This window comes from Corythoichthys intestinalis, chromosome 1 (assembly GCF_030265065.1).
Source record: "Corythoichthys intestinalis isolate RoL2023-P3 chromosome 1, ASM3026506v1, whole genome shotgun sequence".
Classification (NCBI taxonomy): Eukaryota; Metazoa; Chordata; class Actinopteri; order Syngnathiformes; family Syngnathidae; genus Corythoichthys; species Corythoichthys intestinalis.
The window spans coordinates 74,727,788-74,750,112 of record NC_080395.1 but is presented as its reverse complement, the minus strand read 5'-3'; the positions used below and the strand labels follow the sequence as shown (position 1 = coordinate 74,750,112).

The 22,325-nt window shown below is 37.9% G+C and overlaps 1 protein-coding gene across 1 annotated transcript in view; it reads right to left on the bottom strand.

The window, feature by feature from the left end:
- Positions 1 to 9,470: 9,470 nt before the first annotated feature.
- cemip (cell migration inducing hyaluronidase 1) overlaps positions 9,471 to 22,325 on the bottom strand; it is a 293,578-nt gene continuing 280,723 nt past the window's right edge. Inside the window, exons 25-29 of the mRNA XM_057839754.1 lie at positions 21,554 to 21,758; positions 17,687 to 17,773; positions 15,636 to 15,793; positions 15,420 to 15,520; positions 9,471 to 12,947 (exon numbers count right to left, since the gene is read on the bottom strand). Of these exons, the coding sequence (XP_057695737.1) occupies positions 12,820 to 12,947; positions 15,420 to 15,520; positions 15,636 to 15,793; positions 17,687 to 17,773; positions 21,554 to 21,758 (679 nt within the window). The 3' untranslated portion in view covers positions 9,471 to 12,819. The remainder of the gene's footprint in view (positions 12,948 to 15,419; positions 15,521 to 15,635; positions 15,794 to 17,686; positions 17,774 to 21,553; positions 21,759 to 22,325) is intronic.

The window sequence follows — 22,325 nt, the reverse complement described above, 5'->3', positions numbered from 1 at the left end:
ATCTGTTTGGTCTAATTAATGTCCCGTCCCCAGCAAAAAGTGTACCTACATGCAGGTTATGCTGTTATATCGTCCCTACGAATGTTGATACCAAACCTATGCCCTTCCAAAGTAATCCCGGTTTTTGTGGTGAAGGACAGGCGCAAGAGCACAAACAGTTTTCATTTCAATCTTATTTAAAAAAAAAAAAAAAAAAAAAAAAAAAGAGCTTAGACCAAGAAAAATACAATAGAATATTTAAAAACTAAATTTTGGCCTTAAATAAAATATTCTTTGTTTTTCTTTTCACACTTTTTGTTTAGCAATCTGTAACAAATTGATTAAAGTATCAGAATTAAAAGTTTTAAAAACAACTGAATATTTCACTAAAGGTCAGAATTGAATTCTGTGGCTTTGTACACCACTCTTTACTCTCATTTATGTTGCATGAATTATAGAATTGCGACGACCAACACATTGAGGGTGTGGGGCAAATGCATGTTATTTTCTTACTTTTACGTATCGATAATATGTACCGTGTGTGCGTGTTTTGTGAAGAATGCTGATGAGATATGAAATAACCAGTAGCCAATTGAATAAGCTACCGTTTTTGGTTTATACTGGTATATTTGGAAATCTGACACTAAAGGAGTCAGTGCCTCACCAACCATGAACCTCACCGCATGTCACTGGTCCCTACCGTCCCTATGCAAACCTTGTTTGTCCCCAATAGGAAATGAAGGAAATCGTGTACGAAGGAGATGTTTACAGAGCTAAACCTACCAATTCTGTCCGAAAATGATGTCCCTGCTGCTAAATTCACTGGTAAAGATGTGGAAGAACATAAAAATGTTCAGTTCAAGAGATGGCTTGAGTGTCAAGAGCTGAAAAAGATGAAAAAAAAACGAGCCGACCTAAGCATAGCCTTAGCTTTTTCATTGACACCTTTTTCTTTAGCGACTGTAAATGACATTCTCCTGTCTCAACAAGCTATAAACCAGCCCTGTCTTTCTTATATATTATATCCTCTGGTTGTCTTACGTCTCTGAACGTTCTTGGGGGTAATTTATATTGTTAGTTTTGTGTAGCGATCGCAAATGCTATACTCAGTGACAGCCAACGAACACGTTACATTTTTTCATTAATAACAAATCTTAATTCTATAATTTATTTACACTTCCCCAATACTAAAGTTTTTTTTTTTTACAACACAAAAGGTAACAGTAGCAGTCAAATACCATTTTAATTCTTTTCAGGTCATTCATTGTCAAACAGAAGCAGCACGGCACAATGTCACGCTTAAAAATATGTTAAAAATATCATAATGGCTTACCTCTTTGTCCTCTGCAAGACCATGCCAACCCAACAAAATGTTTACTGCATTTGAAATGTGAATGGCTTCACCGAGCTGGCGTTAAATGTCTTCACATTTTTTCCTCAGAGTTTTTGACTTCGGGAAACATGATAAAAACATCCTTCACATGTCGTAATGTCTCAAGTCGTTTCGAAGTTCGATAGCAGCAGTGTTTGATCGGCATGTTCTTTTTTGAAAGATTACTGGAGAAAATTAGCAGAAATAACATTGTTTCTATGCAAGGGCGGGTTTATAACGTCCCACTTTCGCTTTACTTCCACTTTACGATGCGACTTCACGGTCTAAATATGGCATCCGTGCGGTACGCTATTACAGAGGTCAGACGCTTACTGTTGTTCTTCACCAGGTTTTCTCACGTGTAAACAGGGATTTGGCCCATTCTTCCACACAAATGTTCTCTAGATCTGTCAGGTTTCGGGGCTGTCGTTGATAGGGATGGGAATAGAGAACCGGTTCTTACAGAGAATCGGTTCTGCGTGCATCAATTCCATGAAATCGTTTGGCAGATTATTTAACGATTCTCTTATAGATTCCTAACCGTTCAATCATTTATACAGTAATAATTTATTTATAAATTTATACAGCATGATACACACCGACGCGCAAGTCAGTATCACAACATGAGTGCTCACAGTGGAACCACTTACCAAAGGTACCAGGAGGTGTCGCCGCCAAGGCTTTAAACATGAGTATTCACAGGCCAAGTCATGATTCATGAGATTACTTAAAGAAATGGTGATTTTTCCCAAAAAGTCTATTAATGGGTCTATCATATTCTCGTTGAATACTCTATAAGAAAAATATAACATATATGCATCTAAAACAGAGGTGGGCAAACCGGTCCTCGAGGGCCGCAGAGGGTCCTGGTCTTTGTTCCAACTGACCCAGCACAGATAGTTTAACCAATGCGGTTTCAGCAGAAATGCGAAGCACCTGACAGCAATCGACTGATTGCACTTGTAAAACAGCAGATTGGTGAAAAGGTGTCCTCTTAATGGGTTGCAACCTAAACCCGCACCCACTGCGGCCCTTTGTGGAATAGTTTGCCCACCCCTGATCTATAATAATCCTAAACGATTTTATCAGCAATTTTAATACTCCTGTTGGAAAGATTTCATGGGTATGCGTTCGTTCCAAGAGCAGCCAGTCAGTTTCCTGTTATTGTCCTACGTCATGCGGCGCATGCGCGCAGCGTATTCTGGGACCGAGAATAGACCCCAATCACCAAAGTCACACAATCACGTGACTGCTGTATTGTGCCGCCATATTGTCCGTCATTCTGTGTCCGTATTGTCATTGACCGTAGTTTCTAAAGGTCGATTCACTTGCAAATTATGGAAGCCCCGGTGCTTTCAGACGCTGTAAACACATTTGATGAGTTGCATAAAAGCCGTTATTTGGAAAAGCTTCGGTCGATCCAGTCACCAGATCCATATTTGATGCCCAAACCGATGTTTCATCCCGTCCGGTCCCGTCCAGTGCGTCAGAGCTCGTCCTGAAACCACAAAATTTCCAATCATACTCCAGTTTATGTCACAATGAGGAGGTCGGGTACCCAAAATCGGCACCGGCCCGAATATAAACCGACGTTTGGTCAGCTGAGCGTCACCGTTGTCACGATTGTAAAATGAAACTTGATCGACAACGGGCCGGTGTGTGCCGAAAAACGGCTGCTCCGCGTGAAATGTCCCCCCTGATGGGAGCGCTTATTTATAACGCTTTATTGACATGAAAACTTCAAACGTTTTCATGGACGCATTACAGTAATGGATTTACAACTGTAAGATCAGTTTTAAATAATTAAATTACACAAAATATTAGTACTGTATTTTAGTAACAAATCGTGGCCTGGGCCACATAACCATCTTTGAACAGAAATGTATTAGTCTACAGGTTTTCATGACCATATCCCAATGACAATCACACAGGTATGACATTTATTAGTTCAAGCAGAGCAAAATAATACATATTCACGGTACGAGAAAGTCCTTTCCGTGTGGGCGCTCCCCACACCTTATTAGATTATTATTCCGATTTTTATTCATACTGTATTTGTTTTGCTCTTTGTAATTGATATTTGCAATAGTGACATCAATATTTATTAAGAATTGAGTGTAGATTTTCGGGCTGTGGAACGAATTAATGGAATTATAGTCATACCTGTAAACCCGAGGCCATTGGCAATCTTACAAATAGTGACGTATGCCCTTACAAATCGGTGACAAATCTTACGTTTTATATAGCGTGCAATATGAAACAAAAATAAAACTCAATTTTTAAAATAATTTGAATTTACAGCATAGCTTTTCATTCTGCAGATTGCATCTTCATTGCATCGGTGTTGTTAATCTTACTTCAAAAAAGTAATTAATTACAGTTACAAATTATTTATCCCAAAACGTAATTCAGTTAGTAACTCAGTTACCTGAATGTAAGAGTAATTAGTCACTTGGCAAAGTAACTGGTGTTACCTTTCATGTTTTTTTTTTTTGTCATTCAGAAAAAAACATAGTAACCTTTGCTATGGTTGGAAGTCATTTAATGTTTTTAATGAACCATAAAAGTTTGCATTCGTTCCCGTCTGTCTCCTTTCAACATGTGAAAGTTGTAAAACTGTTTCATCATTTTAAGATAGATTCAAGTCAAGTTTTTGCTGATTTAGGAGTATTTTAGATAAAAAAAAGCTACTTAGGTTCGCCAGGAAGGTTCACCACAACAGAGCCTCTCTGAGAAGTCTTTAGCTTTAAGCTGGCGGCTGTTTACCAACGCCGCCAAGTCGATCTGTTCTTCCGCATCCAGTTCAAAATACATGTGATATCTAATATAGCATCAAGTGGGCGTAAATTGTAGGCTGTCGGCTACAGTCAGGAAATATTGGAGCCACCTAGCCTAGCATCGCGTTTGCTACAGTGTCACAACAAACACTCTTCTTTCTCCGTGTCTCTGACTTTTCTCGTGTCATTCGACTTTTCTCGTGTCATTCAACCAACGTAGTAACGCATAGTAGCGTACATTGTCTCGTTGCCGAAACGGTGACAAAATCCGAACGGAGAAAAAAAATGTAATGCACGAAAAACGTACAGATTTGAATGTACGGCGTACACATTTAAAAATCAGTACTCACTTGTACAAATTATGCCGAAACCGTACAACTTGACAGGTACAGTGGGGCAAAAAGGTATTTAGTCAACCACTAATTGTGCAAGTTCTCCCACTTGAAAATATTAGAGAGGCCTGTAATTGCCAACATGGGTAAACCTCAACCATGAGAGACAGAACGTGAAAAAAACCCCCAGAAAATCACATTATTTGATTTTTAAATAATTTATTTGCAAATGATGGTGGGAAATAAGTATTTGGTCAACACCAAAAGTTCATCTCAATACTTTGTTATGTACCGTTTGTTGGCAATAACGGAGGCCAAACGTTTTCTGTTACTCTTCGCAAGGTTTTCACTCACTGTTACTGGTATTTTGGCCCATTCCTCCATGCAGATCTCCTCTAGAGCAGTGATGTTTTGGGGCTGTCGTTGGGCAACACGGACTTTCAACTCCCTCCACAGATTTTCTATGGGGCTGAGATCTGGAGACTGGCTAGGCCACTTCAGGACGTTGAAATGCTTCTTACGAAGCCACTCCTTTGTTGCCCTGGCTGTGTGTTTGGGATCATTGTCATGCATAAAGACCAGCCACGTCTCATCTTCGATGCTCTTGCTGATGGAAGGTGATTTTAACTCAAAATCTCTTGATACATGGCCCCATTCATTCTTTCCTTTACACCAGGGGTCCCCAACGACCGGGCCGCGGACCGGTACCGGTACCGGTCCATGGCGCATTTTGTTCCGGGCCGCGCAGAAATAATAATTTATTAACGACTGCATTCTGGCCAATTGACTTTGGCCTGTGCCGCATAACACACCAATATCCCTGTCTACTCTAGATATACAACTACAGGATAGGAGGTCGTCATAGAAATGCATTGATTGGGCTATTAGCACTAAATCTGAATAACAGACGTCTTTGGACAGACTTTTTACAGGGAAAAGGGAACCTGACGAGCCATAAGATGCACCTACAACCTCGAAGAAAACAAAATTTATGCTACTTCCCAATCACTAAAGACCCACGAACTGCGAAGGAGTGAATTCGTGACCCTTATGTGAATACATCGAGTGATTCGAGCATGTCTGTGCAACAGGAATATCAGCTTGTAGAGATCGCAAATCACGGCGACCTTAAACGTACATTTGAGACAACAACTCTACCGAAGTTCTGGATTAAAGTCATTTCTGAATATCCTGACGATTGACATCGCTAGGAGTGCGCTGAAAACTGTGCTACAATTTCCAACATCGTGTATTTGTGATGCTAGCTTCTCTCACTCTCCCATCTCGGGACCATCTCGTCTCAACGAAACAAACTCATGCCTCCCACTGATTCAGCGGGTGAGTTGTACTTTTTCCCTGCACTTAACACGACGGGGCTAAAAACAAATGCTATTTTATATTTGCTGCATATTTCTGCCGCACATTGCTGGTGTTCTGACAAAGTTGGCATGCGCGTAACGTTAAAAAGGACTGCGAATGCAGCGATTCCAAAGTACATACTACAAACTTTCTTTAAAGAAAGAAATATTACCTTACGTTTGCCATGTTAGGTGCACACAACAACTGCACGTAGCCCTCTCAGTTAATGACTTTGCCGTGTCGTTAAGCATTAATTTACGCCATTTCCGTGTTACACATGTATGTTTATGATGTAAATAGTTTTTTAGCACCACTGAATAACATTGAGAGTCCAACTGAATATAAAAGAGAGCTTTTTTCACCGCCACAAAAGCTTTGGGAGCAAAATTTTATAAGGATGCAAAATTTGACAGGGCACCGGTCCGTGAAAAAAAGACCCAAATCACACCGGTCCGTGGTGCAAAAAAGGTTGGGGACCCCTGCTTTACACAGATCAGTCGTCCTGGTCCCTTTGCAGAAAACCCCCCAAAGCATGATGTTTCCACCCCCATGCTTCACAGTGGATATGGTGTATTTCGGATGCAATTCTTTCTCCTCCAAACACGAGAACCTGTGTTTCTACCAAAAAGTTCTACTTTGGTTTCATCTGACCATAACACATTCTCCCAGTCCTCTTCTGGATCATCCAAATGCTCGCTAGGGAACCGCAGACAAGCCTGGACGTGTACTGGTTTCAGCAGGGGGATAGGTCTTGCAGTGCAGGATTTGAGTCCCTGGCGGCGCATTGTGTTACTAATAGTAGCCTTTGTTACTGTGGTTCCAGCGCTCTGTAGGTCATAAACTCGGTCCCCCCGTGTGGTTCTGGGATTTTTGCTCACCGTTCTTGTTATCATTTTGACGCCACGGGGTGAGATCTTGCATGGAGCCCCAGATCGAGGGAGATTATCAGTGGTCCTGTATGTCTTCCATTTTTAATAATTGCTCCCACAGTGTATTTCTCTACATCAAGCGTTTTACCTATTGCAGATTCAGTCTTCCCAGCCTGGTGCAGGTCTACAATTTTGTCTCTGGTGTCCTTCGACAGCTCTTTGGTCTTGACCACAGTGGAGTTTGGAGTGTGACTGACTGAGATTGTAGACAGGTGCCTTTTATCCCGATAATGAGTTAAAACAGGTGCCATTAATACAGGTAACAAGTGGAGACTCGTTAGACCTCGTTAGAAGAAGTTAGACCTCTTTGACAGCCAGAAATCGTGCTTGTTTGCAGGTGACCAAATACTTATTTTCCACTACAATTTGGAAATAAATTCTTTAAAAAATCAAACAATGTGATTTTCAGTTTTTGGTTGAGTTTTACCCATGTTGACAATTACAGGCCTCTCTAATCTTTTCAAGTGGGAGAACTTGCGCAATTGGTGGTTGACTAAATACTTATTTGCCCCACTGCATGTACTGTATAATGTATTTTTATGGGAAAATCCTACTCGACGTACGGTCATTTCGAGCCTTAATGCTTTTTACCCCCTTTTTAATTTTTTTTCAACAAGTATATACACTGGCGGCCACCAATCGGACCGTTAGCTGGCGCACCATTACACCAATAAGAGCCCCGCGTTGGCGCATAAATTACTGTGCCGATGACAGCCCCAAAGACGCTACAATATTTTTGGTTTTGATACGGTTTCTGTAGGAGGACAAAAATGCCACAAACATTCTTAATGTTTTCCAATGCTGTAAAAATGTGTAGAATAAATATTAAATTTCAACATTTCTGCCTACATTTGCGTCATAGCCTGCGACACAAGTTTCTATCAGCAGGGCGGGATGCTATGGCGTTCTATAATTTCATAAAAGCAATGAAACAATTCATTAATATTGTAATGAAGTTAAACTTCAGGTGGCATCATCCAACAGAGTAGTCACGTGGTGCGTTGGATGCACTGCAGGGAAACGAAACATTAAATCATGAAGACTCATTGTGTATTTTTAGCCGACTAAGTCATTTTGATAGTAGGCTAATATAGCTAATACGGATACATACAGAATGTGTTGCCTTCATTTTTAGGTATATTTAAGGCTTTTAATACTTTGCGGCTCCAGACATATTTGTTTTATGTTTTTTCAGTCCAATATGGCTCCTTTAACATTTTGGGTTGCCGACCCCTGATCTAGGCAATCACTTAATTGACTCCGCCTTATTTATTTGCATACGCTTCAGTGTGCTGGAAAACGACATTATGACATAAAAATGCTATTGTGGAAAAAGACACAATGAAAAAAATGACTTTGTGAAAAACACTTTTTTTTCTTGTAAAATGTCAGTGTGCTGAAAAACTACGTGAAATGAAAAGGCTATCGTGAAAAAAGGAATTATAAAATAATTTTTAAAAACTGAAAAAAGTCTTATTTTGTAAACTGTTTTTCATAATACTACATTGTTTTAAGATTTAAGAGCTATATTACCCAATTTGTCTGTTATTTAACAAAGTATTTCTTTCAAAATTTCGTATTTATTTATATAATTTTGACCCATTTGGGGTTGTATAGGGAAGAATCCGCCAGAAATGTTCACCGACGCAAGATGGCCACCAACGGCTTGCGCCACCGACTCCATCTTTAGAGATCTATCCTAATATATGTGATATCTATTAAATAAAAAAGACCATTGTTGGACTGAAAATGTGCACTTAAAACAGCAGTCCAATAAGTGGCGGTAATGTATCTGAACCCGCGTTTTTCAACACGAATACTTGCAAAGTTTTGGGGGTTTTATGGGTGAAACACTGTAATAAAACAAGGGTCGCAATGCAGAAATCACAGACATCAAGGCGTGGTCAAGATTTCGTTTTTCAAATATTTACCCTTTTAAACGGTTTATTTTTTTTCCATTTTTTCTTTGTTTGGATCGATTATATATCATTTAAAATACCGGGGGAACTGCGACAGTAACAAAAAACAAAAAAACAAAACAAAAAAAAAAAGCGATATTTATGAGGTAGATATCCTATTCACACACTATTTTTTCATTGTGATTGAAATTGTTTAAAAGTTTAAAATATGTGAGTGAAAAGTTTTATAAAGTTGTTTTTTTAAACTAAATATTAGACATCAATAAATGATTCTAAGCTAAAAATGATAGACATTTCGAATGATACAATTACTTGCCTTTTTATGGCTGGGTTGAAACAAAAGCGGTGGCGCGGTGTCTGTAAACGGGGGTCTCCAGGGTTAAACGGACAAATTAAAAATAGTTAATAGGGGCTTAATGCGCCATGAAACTGCTATGGCAGCATATAGACATATTGTTCTATCAAACACAACAGTTCTTTTGGCTTAAAATACAGCAGACTATTTTAAAGAGGGGTGCAAGAGCAGAAACCGCTTTTTTAGCCTTGTCTATGTTTTCCGCTATCTATATAAACTGTTACTTTATAAGAACCCCCATCAATTCATCGTATGAGTGTGAAAGTGTTTCAATAATTAAGTGTAAGAACTCATCCAGAATAATAATGGTGAATTACTGACAGAAAAATAATCTGAGAAATAATTTAATAATTTGAATTATAATTGGAAGGTTCTGCAACTAAGGATGCTGGCTTTCATTTTGTTCTTTTAGTGACTTAACAGGCAGACACCAATGAAAAATCTCTGTTCAGCATTCTTTATTTCTGTACAAAGGTCTGAAAAGACTCTTTTTCAGTTTACAAACTCAAATCACATTTACAACACATCCATTTTCTTGACAGTGGACATTCATAGACATGTTTACAGGAGGTTGGAAGATGGCGTTATTAGATGATGTCCCTTGCAGATTTGGATTGGTGGAGTCTGTACAATAAATAAGTATAAAATATGTCTTTTCTGTGGATTTTCAAAAACATCAAACATACAAAACACTAAATAACTCCTACACCCTCCGAAAAAAGACCAGCTATTTCGGCAAAGGGAGGGGTCAATTTCAAATTGGTTTCTGTAGGACTTTTAAATGGGAAAATTACACCCATAAAAATTTAAGTGGATCATTTTTTTAATAGCAGGCCTTTTGATGGTTTAAAATTAAAGGTGCACAATATAGAGTTGATGGCCAAAAATGGTACTGCAATTAGATCAAAATATTGACTAGCACAAAATGCCCTCCCCCCTTCAGGTTGCCAAAATTTCGCGTCACATAGGAGAACCTGCAGGAAAAGAAGTGACAAGCGACCAGTCCTCTGCAGAATATACCATACTTTTCGCACTACAAGGCGCACCTGACTATAAGCCACCACCCACCAAATGTGACACAAAAATGGCATTTGTTCATAGATAAGCCGCAATGGACTATAGGCCACAGCTGTCCTCACTATATTATGGGATTACACCAAAAGATATTAACCGGTAACACTTTGTTTGACAGCAGCACCATACGACCGTCATAAGACCAAATGAACCACCATGAAGCTTTGAACCAATTGGTTGCAAAGCTTCATTGCTTCAAGAACCTTCATTTGGCCTCCCTTGGGGGATACAGTCAACCTCTTCTGCCACCTGCTGTCAAAACTGTAGTTGCCAAACATGCCTCCTAGCATGCATTGCAGCGCTACAGATGTAAATAATCAAAATTCATGTTCTGTGCTAATTATTTCTTCAGTTCATGTTCTAGTTGTTTCATTAATTGCTAGTTATGGTATTTGGTAACACTTTATTTGACAGTGGTGCCTCAAGACTATCATTAGACAACCATAATTATGACACGACACTGTCATGAGCATTAACTAATGCTCATAACAGATGTCATTTAGTGTCATCTGGCAAATTATCTCACTTTTGAATGGATGGAAAAGATCCGAGCTGGACATAAATGGAGTTAGTACAATAATTTGCCGGATGACACTATTAGTGATAAACCCATTCCAGTTCACAGAAAGACAGAATTGGCATGTTTTTCTGTTTATTCATTGTATCGTACAATGAATTCCTGACCATTGTATCGATAATTTTTGTATTGCCATATCGTAAGATCGTTATCGGGAGCCTTGCATTGCAAATTATATCGCATCGCAAGGTTCTGACGGTCACACCCCAACTAACTAATCGTTGAAACGAGGTTGGCACAACGTTAAAACGAGGTTAGCAATAGGTTGAAACGATATGTCATTACGTTTAAACGAGCTGGCAATATGTTAAAACGAGAACGCTCTGGTAGAAATGTTTCACTAACACTGGCAACTCTGCTTTGAGATTCATAACTATTGTTTTTTTCGCCTCACAGTGTAGACATAATTCAGACTGCTTGTCAAAGTTGGCACAGCCTGTTTACGGGGCATATAGAGTTGTGGTAATCCAGGCAAAGACTGTGATTGGCTGATGATGAACACGGAAGCTAAACAGAAACAAATTTGCGACGCGTACATCGCCTTTTAAAATGGGAAAAATCTCTGCTTAGCCGTTGAGATCCATTTCAAAAGTATTCCCCAAAAACATGTTTCTTTAATGTCTATTGGAGTATGGACATTTCATGAATAATTAAAGTGCAAATCTTACTGTACATTGTGCACCTTTAAAAGTAGAGAGATGTATAACAAGCACAAGAACACACAACCATGTGTTGAATGCTACTAAGGAACATACTAACATTTTCCACCCTAGTTCAACAGAAATCTGGAATATCATTTTCATACAGATGCAGATGTTGCACGTTCAATTTACACAATATGTCAATGGCTTTTTCAATTTCCTAAACATACAGAAACTGACCTATCTCTATAGTAATTTCTTTTTTAGCATATAACATTTACTTGTGTCCTTAATTCTTGGAACTGGAAAACACCGAGATGATTGTTTAGTGCAGCAATGATAAAACCATAGTGCTCAACGTAGGAAAAGCAGTGTTTTGTTTCCCAGGCTTTGTTAGCCATCTGGCCAACGAAGCAGAAGTATACCAAAAATTTGCAAACAAGAAACAACCAAGAAGCAAACCCAGCGGATAACTAACTTTAAAATTAGAATTACATGTGCTTAATATAGATGTTTTCTCTTTCTCTGTAATATTCAACTTGAGGAAAATAAACTTTGAATGTCTAGCTCCTGGACAGGTTTAGGTTTCAATTGAGCTAGACATTTTAGACACTTAAAGGTGCAATAAAATGGTGACCATGTTTAAAAATGAAAACGACTGCACTAACGTAATCATGTAAATGTGGCTTTTTATCATTTTATAATTATTCCTTAAACAATGTGTCAGGGAATGCCCTTTTCTTCCCAGCAATTCTGGTTGTGACATCAACCCTAGAATTGACGATCATGTCTAGCTTCCTAGCACTGCGGTAGCTAGCACATGTTGACAGAATGACAGAACGGCCAATGAATAGCATGCTAGCAGACTCCAAACTCAGTGACATCTTGTTTCTAGAACTTTTAGTGAATATAATTGAAGTATTAAGCCTTTTCGATCACTTATTTTGGATGGATTTGTGTCCAAAATATGCTCTGCTATCATTTTAAAGTCACTTGCTGCAGTATTTCATGGAACCTTTAAAATGTCTGCTGCTGTATGAACATTACGGGCTATGATGGGATTTATTAGCTTAGGTTTACAAAACAACAAAGGAAAAATTACCTTATGCTACAACCCACGCTTTATCAATACAAGCCAAATGATAGTATTTCATTGCACAAGGAAACATGGTTTCTTCTGTACATATGACAATAGACCTGTGCTCATGGTAAAACATAAGTGCAGTCACGAACCCGCCCATTAGTGTTTGAGGAGTCAGCCATACTTCAAAAGCAGCTGCGGTCAAGTTTAAGCCGTCTGCTAATGAGGTTGTCTGAGATTCATTGTGGACAATGCTTCTCATTCTCAACACACCCAACCACACAATTCTTCAAAAACACACCACTTGGACTTGGACCAGTTGCTCGGAACAAGTCTGCAGTCAGTGTATGATGTATAGTGTATAAATGAGTATGTGTGTCATCATATTGCAGCCACATAGCTTCTTTGTTGTCCTCCTTGTCACTCATAGCTTCAACTTGTGGACCACCGGGATTGGCAGAACCTGGTGGATCTTGGCTCTGTTTGGGTCCACTTCCAATCGAATCCAGTCAGGGTGGAACGTGCCTTTGAAGCCTACAAATGCCAACTTATCTGCAAGAAAGAGTAAAGAGGGAAGAGATTCAAGCCTCATCTGCATATTTAAAAAAATATCTATATTTATTAAGGGTGTGACGGTACACACAAGTCATGACTCAGTACAACAGGAAAAATGCTTTTTTTTTCACAGTGTTTGAAAGTTAAAGTGTGTGTACCATTACACTCTTATATAGGTGAAAAAATTATAATGTAAAAAGGGGTGACCTAATTTTTTGGAATGAAAAAGACAGTTCAATTCAATCAATTAAACATATATACAATAGAAAACATTTAATGTGAAAGACATTACAGTATGGATCATGTAATAACGTGTAGAAAATGAAAAGTAACGGTTCACGCGAGGATTGCAAGATCGCGCGAGAATAGCGGGTATTAAAAGGTAATAAAACAACAACACTTTGCCTTTCGGACCCCGCGTATTGGCCAGCTTTCTTTTTGAAAGAAAGAAGAAAAAAGAAGTCATGTGCTAAAGCAAAGAGCAATCCCAATGACAAAGATTTTAACATTTTTTTTCTTATGAACATTTTTCTGAGCTTTATTGATGTTTTTTCTCAAGTTAAAGCACCATGCAGGAATTAATTTAATTGTGTAGCAGGATTTGTGTATTATTCGTATTAATTGCAGGTGTTTTAGCTCATTTCAGTTTATTTTATTTATATAGTAAATTACGATTGCATATTATTTTGAAAATAGACCGGATCCACCGTATTTTTACACGAGTGACTTCCGGCCTGCCCGATCCTACCTAGTAGTATTGACGCAGGGCGGCCGCGTCTCGCGTCAAAAAACAAACTCTGCTGTTCTTTTCGCGTGCGTCACATTTAGCGCTTCTGGGACGCGTCTAACACGAGGACGCACTGTGACTGGTGTGCATTGGCTGATTGACTTTAAGGGCCGCGTTTCGAAGCGTAATCGCGGCGAGATCGTTGACGCGACGTTCACGTTGCTGGTGTGTTTGAGCCTTAAGTGTCTCTGTCACGTGACTGTGTCGTAGCCGCTAACGCGCTCGGCCGAATGGAAACACAAGTACGGAAGGTGAATTATGCCAAACAAAGGGTCACCACAATCATCATTTTAAAAATTTAAGTGACGGGTAAAAATAGATTATGACCGGATTTTTATGACCCTGTCAGTCAAAATGACAGACAACGAAAAAGTCTAGCGCAACCTCTGATATATATATATATATATATATATATATATATATATATATATATATATATATACATATATCCTAGCAATCCCAGGGATAGCTAAGATTTGCGCAGAACCTTATTTTAATCGAGTTAATCACAGCTTAAAAATTAATCAATCGGAATTAATTGCAATTCAAACTATCTAAAAAATATGCCATATTTTTCTGTAAATTATTGTTTGAATGGAAAGATAAGATACAAGATGGATATATACATTCAACATACTGTACATAAGTAGTGTATTTGTTTATTATAGCAATAAATCAACAAGATGGCATTAACATTAACATTCTGTTAAAGCGATCCATAGATAGATAGATAGATAGATAGATAGATAGATAGATAGATAGGAAGACTTTTTAGTTCTTAAAAGATAAATGTTAGTACAAGTTATAGACATTTTATATTAAAACCCCTCTTAGTGTTTTCGTTTTAATAAAATTTGTAAAATTTTCCATCAAAAAATAAACTCGTAGCTCGCCATTGTTGATGTCAATAATTACACAATTCTCATGGTGCTGAAACCCATAAAATCAGTCGTACCCAAGTGCCTGCAGAGGGTGACAAAACTCCAAAAAACACAAGTAACAAGTGCACATGACACTGTGCTGTCATTTGAATCTGTTTGAGCGGGGCATGTGCGTTAATTACGTCAAATATTTTAACGTGATTAATTAAAAAAATTAATTACCGCCTGTTAACACGATAATTTATATATATATATATATATATAGCATATATACACTGTATACTGTATATGCACATATGTATATACATGTACATGTATATACGTATATACACATATACATGTATATAAATATATATATACATTTATTGAAAATCATATTTTTATTAAATTTTTTTTGTTGAAATTGAAGTGTCACTTTTTGTTGAGAAAAATAAATGCCATTGGTAAAAAAAAGAAAAAACAGTAATTTTGCTACTCTACCAATCTCAGGTTATCTCCGAGTATTCAATTTTCTTCCCACATCCCAATAAAATGTATGGTAGGTTGATTGGACACTCCGTATTGCTCATGCGTGTAAATGTGAGCATGTATGGTTAGCATAATTCCCCCCAAACCCCCTTGATAGATTAAGCGGTCTGAAAAACAAATAAGTGAATGAATCTGCTCATGTTTGATATTTGTTTATAATGTATAATCTGAAACACCGCCATCTAGTGTGAATTACTTGGCTGTTCTTTTGGTAAACAATGAGGTCACACAATAGTAATTGGAAAGAAAAAAAAATTTGAGTGTAAAAATTACCTTTCAGTTGCTTGCCCGAGTCTACTCCAAGTCGTTCTAATACTTTGGTCCATGGTCCTCTCGTAACCAGACGGCCTTTTGATGTCAGGAGAACAACTGAACTGCAGAAAGAACAAGCAGTTTGCACTTTTTGTCACATTTTTTGGGGCATCCAAAATTGAGTTGATTGGTATGCAAATATTGTGTTATTGGGATCACAACATAACTCCATCTTACCCATCTTGTAGGCCACTGATATAGTTGTTTATTTGTGCAGGAACACCCTGGAGGATGGAGTTCCTGAAGCCTTTGCTGTCCACCACCTTCCCATTCTGCCCATCAATTACGGTCAGCTGCACGCCATCTTCTGGTTGGTACAATTTTCTGCCATTCACCTATCACATCGAAAGACATTTACATTACTGTTTTGAGTCCCACGACAAAGTGTCCAGCATGATTCGATGAAACATACATAAACTAGGGCTGCAGCTGTCGATTATTTAAGTAACCGATTGATCTGTCAGTTAGTTTGAATAACAGAGTAATCTGATTCAGTTGATTTAAAGAGAACCACAGATTGAAAGACTTGTAATTCTTGAACTATAAATGTTAGTATGAGTTATAATAATTTGATATTAAAACCCCATTTGATGTTTTCATTTTTATAAAATTTGTAAAATTTGTTTAATTGGTAGGTCACCATTGTTGTTGATGTTGCAGGGCGGTGAGGTCATTGGGCTAGGCTGCCGGACTTCCAGAGTATGACTCTAGCAATATGAACATGTCATCTGTTTAGCCCTTTCAATCTGAACCCTAGAGAAACATTAATGAGCAGCAAAAGCAAAATGAACAGGAAAGATGAGAGTAGGACAAAACCAACCAACCAGTAAACCGGCATGCACTGCTCAGTGCAAAATAACCCAACACCATAGCAAAGGAGCTAATACTGCCTGCAGCAAAAATTGTCCCTCTGCCCGATGACACTATCGTTTAATTGGAATTTATTATTATTGATTGATTTTAGTTTAATTTTTCAGCATCAAATGGTCAAAAAAACGCAACTTGAGTGTATTTTTAAAGTTTGGATGTGACTTTTTTATTCAGGCAAATTGATGCACCTTAACTCTTTTCTTTTACAGACAAAATAATGTTAATAAAGATTTACTTTATTATCTGGGTCTTTGCCTTTTTGGAGAAGGGCAGATAGTGTTGTTCTTCAACTTTATTATCTGGTTCTTTGCCTTCTTGACAAAGGCCAGATAGTGTTGTTATACAACATTATCGTACTTATTCTTTCTTTTTTCATCTTATTCTCCACGTTTTTTCGGCGTGCCGAGCAGCCCGGACCAGTGTGCCAATCGACACGGTTCAAGTATCGACACGACTGAAATTTTCGTGCGACGCAGAGAATTTTTTAAAAGGCTCAAAAACGTTCTCCGTTCTCCCGTGAACGGCGATTTTTCCCGGAAAAAAAAGGTTTCCAAATGTATTTAGTCCTACAATTTTTGACTAAATCACATAATTTTGGCTTCAAAAATTCAGGGACGGTGAGGGGGATAAAAGCTGTATACAAAATTTGAAAAAAATGTACAGTTCCCCGAAAATTTGCCAAAAACTTTCCCATTCATTTTTAATGGGAAATTTCCCATTCACTTCCAATGGAATTTACATTGCATTGATGCCTTTGCATGTATGTTGAATGTATTGATGCCAATGTACTTGGATTCCATTTCTATGTAACTTGATGCCATTGACAGCCATGGAGAGCTAAAATATTTCCCATTCATTTGCAATGGTTAAAAAAAAAAAAACAATGTCCGCAAATCAATAGGAAATTACCAGATATCAATACGACGTGTCCCCCAAACGTCCCCTATTCCATTACCGCTTATGGAGGGTGCTGCCATTGACGGCCATGGACGTCCAAATTTCCCAATCATTTCTAATGGCATTTACTATGTTTAATGCCATTGACTGGCATGTTTGTCCATTCTATTGATAGCCCTGGGCGGGGCTAAGATCTGTATCTCCACACAGCAAAGACCCAGAGTAATTTCTCCAGAAATTTCAGTTTTTTAAGTTGATTTATACTACTTTTTTCCTTTAATATAAAATGACAATGTTATGAAAAGTTGTACTTATAATAATAATTTTGGTGACAAATGGTACTATTTACAGTGGTGGCAGAGAGTGGAGGGGCGCACGAAACGTTTACGTCTTCGCAGGGGTGGGGGGCGTAACAGAAAATAATAGAGAAGCACTGATATAAGAGCACAAAAAAGTAATACCTCAGTAAAAGCGAAGTCCTCTTTGATGTGGAAGAACCGAGTGTTATAAGATTCTAGTTTGACTTCCAGTAAGTGCTCTGGTGAGTGCTGAAAGGAGAAAAAAATAGACCAACAATTTGTAAATTTTGCTACAAAAACATGAAAAAATACAGCTCCATTTGGAAAAAAAAAATAAACCCATCCGCTTGATAGCAAGATTAAGTGATTAAATAATGTAGACGCTAATTGAGACAAATTGGTGCACACACATCTTGATGGCAATGCAGGCTCTAAACTCATATGTACAGTGGTATGAAAAAGTATCTGAACCTTTCGGAATTTCTCACATGGCTGCATAAAATCACCATCAAATGTGATCTGATCTTTGTCAAAATCACACAGATGAAAAAGCTGTCTGCCTTAACTAAAACCACCCAAACATTTATAGGTTTTCATATTTTAATGAGGATAGTATGCAAACAATGACAGAAGGGGGAAAATAAGTAAGTGAACCATCACATTTAATATTTTGTGCCCCCTCCTTTGGCATCAATAACTTCAACCAGACACTTTCTGTACAGTAGCTGCAGATCAGTCTGGCACATTGATCAAGACTAATCTTGGCCCATTCTTCTCTACCAAACTGCTGTAGTTCAGTCAGATTCCTGGAATGTCTGAAATGAATCGCTGGCGTTAGGTCATGCCACAGCATCTCAATGGGGTTCAAGTCTGGACTTTGACTTGGCCACTCCAGAACGTGGATTTTGTTCATCTGAAACCATTCTGAAGTTGATTTACATCTGTGTTTTGGATCATTTTCTTCTTGCTGCATCCATCCATCCATCCATCCATCCATCCTTTTTTTCCCCTTTTTTTTCTTAGCTTTAACTGTCTGACAGACGGCCGCAGGTTTCCCTGCAAAAAATCCTGTTAAACTTTTGAATTCATTCTTCCATTAATGATTGCAAGTTGTCCAGGACCTGAAGTAGTAAAACAGCCCGAAATCATGATGCTCCCTCCACTATGCTTCACGGTGGGGATGAGGTGCTGATATTGGTGAGCTGTTCCATTTTTCCTCCACACATGATGTACGTGTTACTTCCAAACAATTCAACTTTGGTTTCATCAGTCCACAAAATATTTTTGCCAAAACTCCTGTGGAGTGTTCAAGAGCCTTTTTGCGAACATTAAATGAGCAATGATGTTTTTTTAGACAGTAGTGGCCACCTCCGTGGAGTCCTCCCATGAACACCATTCTTGGCCATAGTTTTACATATAGTCGATGTCCCGATGACCGAGCCGTGATGCACATCAGACAATGTTTCTCACCAAGACCATTCTTACCAGGTGAGTGTTTGAAAGTGGGCAGGGCAGCTTTAAACCACTCATCAGTGATAGGGGACATAAATGACTTAAAATGTTTGGTAAAAATTGGCTTCAATTGCCCTTTAAGTCTCCTTAGGCAGAGGGTTCACTTACTTACTTTCCCCCTTCTGTCAATGTTTGCATGCTCTCCTCATCAAAATATGAAAACCTATCAATGTTTGGGTGGTTTTAGTTAAAGCAAACACTGTATTTTCATCCTTATGATTTCGACAAAGATCAGATCACATTTGATGGTGATTTTGTGCAGACATGAGAAATTCCAAAAAGTTCAGATACTTTTTCATACCACTGTATAATTGCAATATCTGCTCGTTTTACACTATCTCAAATGTAAGACTACAATTTTTGAAACAAAGAACTATAACTTAAGCTGGAGCAAGGGCGTAGGTTTGGTCTCAACATTGGTAGGGACGATATAACAGCATAACCTGCATGTAGAATTTTTGATGGGGACGGGACATTAATTATACCACACAGATTGGGTGAACGGGGGTCAGGACTACATTTGTCACGAATATGAAGCGAAATAATTGATAGGCTAAATGATCAATGCAAAATAAATCTGTACTGACTTAAACATTAAATCTGATGCAGGTTGGACTTTCAGTAGCAAAATTAGTGGTGTTTCCCCCAGCTCCACAACATTGACGTCTTTTTATATTATTTACAGTGGCTGCTGCTGGCCCAAAAAAAAAAAAAAAAACTTCTAATATCCCTCTGCGAAAGGGGTGGGAGAGGCAGCATGTTCTTCACAGAAATCTGTCGGGGCTGTGTGAGTGTCTTGTGGCGGGGGTGTCAAGTCATCAGCCAATCAAACGTGTGTTTGGGTGTGTGGGGGTGTTCCGGCACATTAAGCAAGTTAAAAGGGATAAATGTAAGTCTGAACATCATTAAATTAATTCACTTAATATTGGTAGGGTCTGCTCTATGTCTTACAACATATAGGAATACAATCCAAATTACCTTCATATGACTGAAGTCATTATATAATGCCATAGACTTCATTACTTATTGACGTGACACTTCGTCATTCTTTGCGTAACGCCTTATCAGAGGGGGCCAAGTTTCATATAGTAATAGCCGAAGATGGCAAACGCTCATGTCGGATTTAAGCTTGGATTTACTTACGATTGGATTTAACTACAAAAGCTGTACCGCATACAAACAGGAAGGATTGTCTCAGGAGTGATTTGTTCGAGGATTCAAGTTAAATATTATATTTTTCGTACCATGCCATGCATGCGTGATTGCAGCATTTATTCGAAGGAATTTTCTTCTTTGTTTACACATGGAGGCGGCTACTTTTCGTAACTGCTTAGCCTCATAATTGGCAATATTTACACGAAATAACTGCTACCTGCGTTTTTTTTTTTTTGCTTTTAACCAGGAATCGAGACTGTTTTACCTCCATATTTATAAAGAATTCAGGGATTTAAGCATTTATTTTCCAAGAATTTTTGCCAGAAAATCTGTTTACATCAGGCGGCATCGAGCCTCATTCGCTAACAGAGTAGCATTGTACTTCAACAATATACGTAAAATAAACGCTAAATGTACTGTTTCTTTGCTTTTAACCAAGAACAAGAACTCAAGACTGTTTTACGTCCATATATGTATATATATATATATATATATATATATATATATATATATATATATATATATATATATATATATATATTATATATATATATATATATATATATATATATATATATATATATATATAAATAAATAAAATTCGGGGATTTAAGCATTTAACCACAACAATTTGCACCAGAAAAGCTCTGTTGACGTCAGGCGGCCGCTAGCCTCATTCGCTAACCTTAGCCTATATAGTGTATAATGATATTAAAGGGCTATTCTATTCTATAATAGGTTGTGGTTGGATGTAGAATGTTCTAATAATCTATTTACATATTGTTTAATTGATTCTGCATGTTTTCCTCAAGTATTAATGTTCTGTTGTCAAAAACATATTTATGTTAAATATTGCTATTGATCCTGAAAATATTGGTAGTTATCTAGCATTTGGTGATTTTTGTGCATCAAGTGCAAAATCTGAGACTTTTATAGCCATTTTTAGTTGTGTTATACTTATATAAAAAATAATCTGTATTTTATAAGGGAACGACTTGGAATTTTTTAATGCCGCTGCTCATGGAGACTCATATATGGCTAAGGTAGGTACCTGTTTAAGTTTTAGGTCGGTAGCAGCTTTGGTTTTGAAAATATTAGAATTTTAAGTTTTTGAAAATAGGCCCCCTACAAATCTGCCCCGTTTCCCATGTCATGTCAATAGGTTATGAAGTCTATGATAATGCAAATAAGGTTGCTTAAAAGACAACACACTCAGTCCAGGTCAATAAAGTTTTACATTCAGCAACTACACATGCTCATGATCAAACTTTCCAAAATACCGTATATGTGTAGTTTACATCAAAATAAGCATTTAAAATACATTTTCTAATATGAATGAATTTAATTCCGTTCATCTCTCACCATTCGGTCATTTGGGATCTTTTTGGGCATGGGAACATCTACAACAGGTAGCTCAGCGTGTTTTGGGTATGCCCGAGACATGCAGTTGCTGGGTGCACTGCCTTTTGGGATGACAGCTGTTATTTTGACCCTCTCACATCCTTTGAGGGAGCAGAAAGCATACTGTTCCCTGTCGTTATGAGCCTGAACTTTTAAGAAGAGCAGCCTGTAACAGACACATAAAAGCACACAGATGCAAATGCAACTGTATAATTTTTGCATCTTTTGTTTGAAATCCAATACCCTGTCTCAACTTATATGGTAAAATATGCTAATAGTTTCTTACAGCTATAGTGGGGCAAATAAGTATTTAGTCAACCACCATTGTGCAAGTTCTCCTACTTGAAAAGATTAAAGAGGCCTGTAATTGTCAACATGATAAACCTCAACCATGAGAGACAGAATGTGGAAAAAAAAACAGAAAATCACATTGTTTGATTTTTAAAGAATTTATTTCCAAATTAGAGTGGAAAAAAAGTATTTGGTCACCTACAAAATAGCAAGATTTCTGGCTGTCAAAGAGGTCTAACTTCTTCTAACGAGGTCTACCATCACTCATTACCTGTATTAATGGCACCTGTTTTAACACATTATCGGTATAAAAGACACCTGTCCACAAGCTCAGTCAGTCACACTCCAAACTCCACTATGGGCAAGACCAAAGAGGTGTCGAAGGACACCAGAGAAAAAATTGTAGACCTGCACCAGGCTAGGAAGACTGAATCTGCTATAG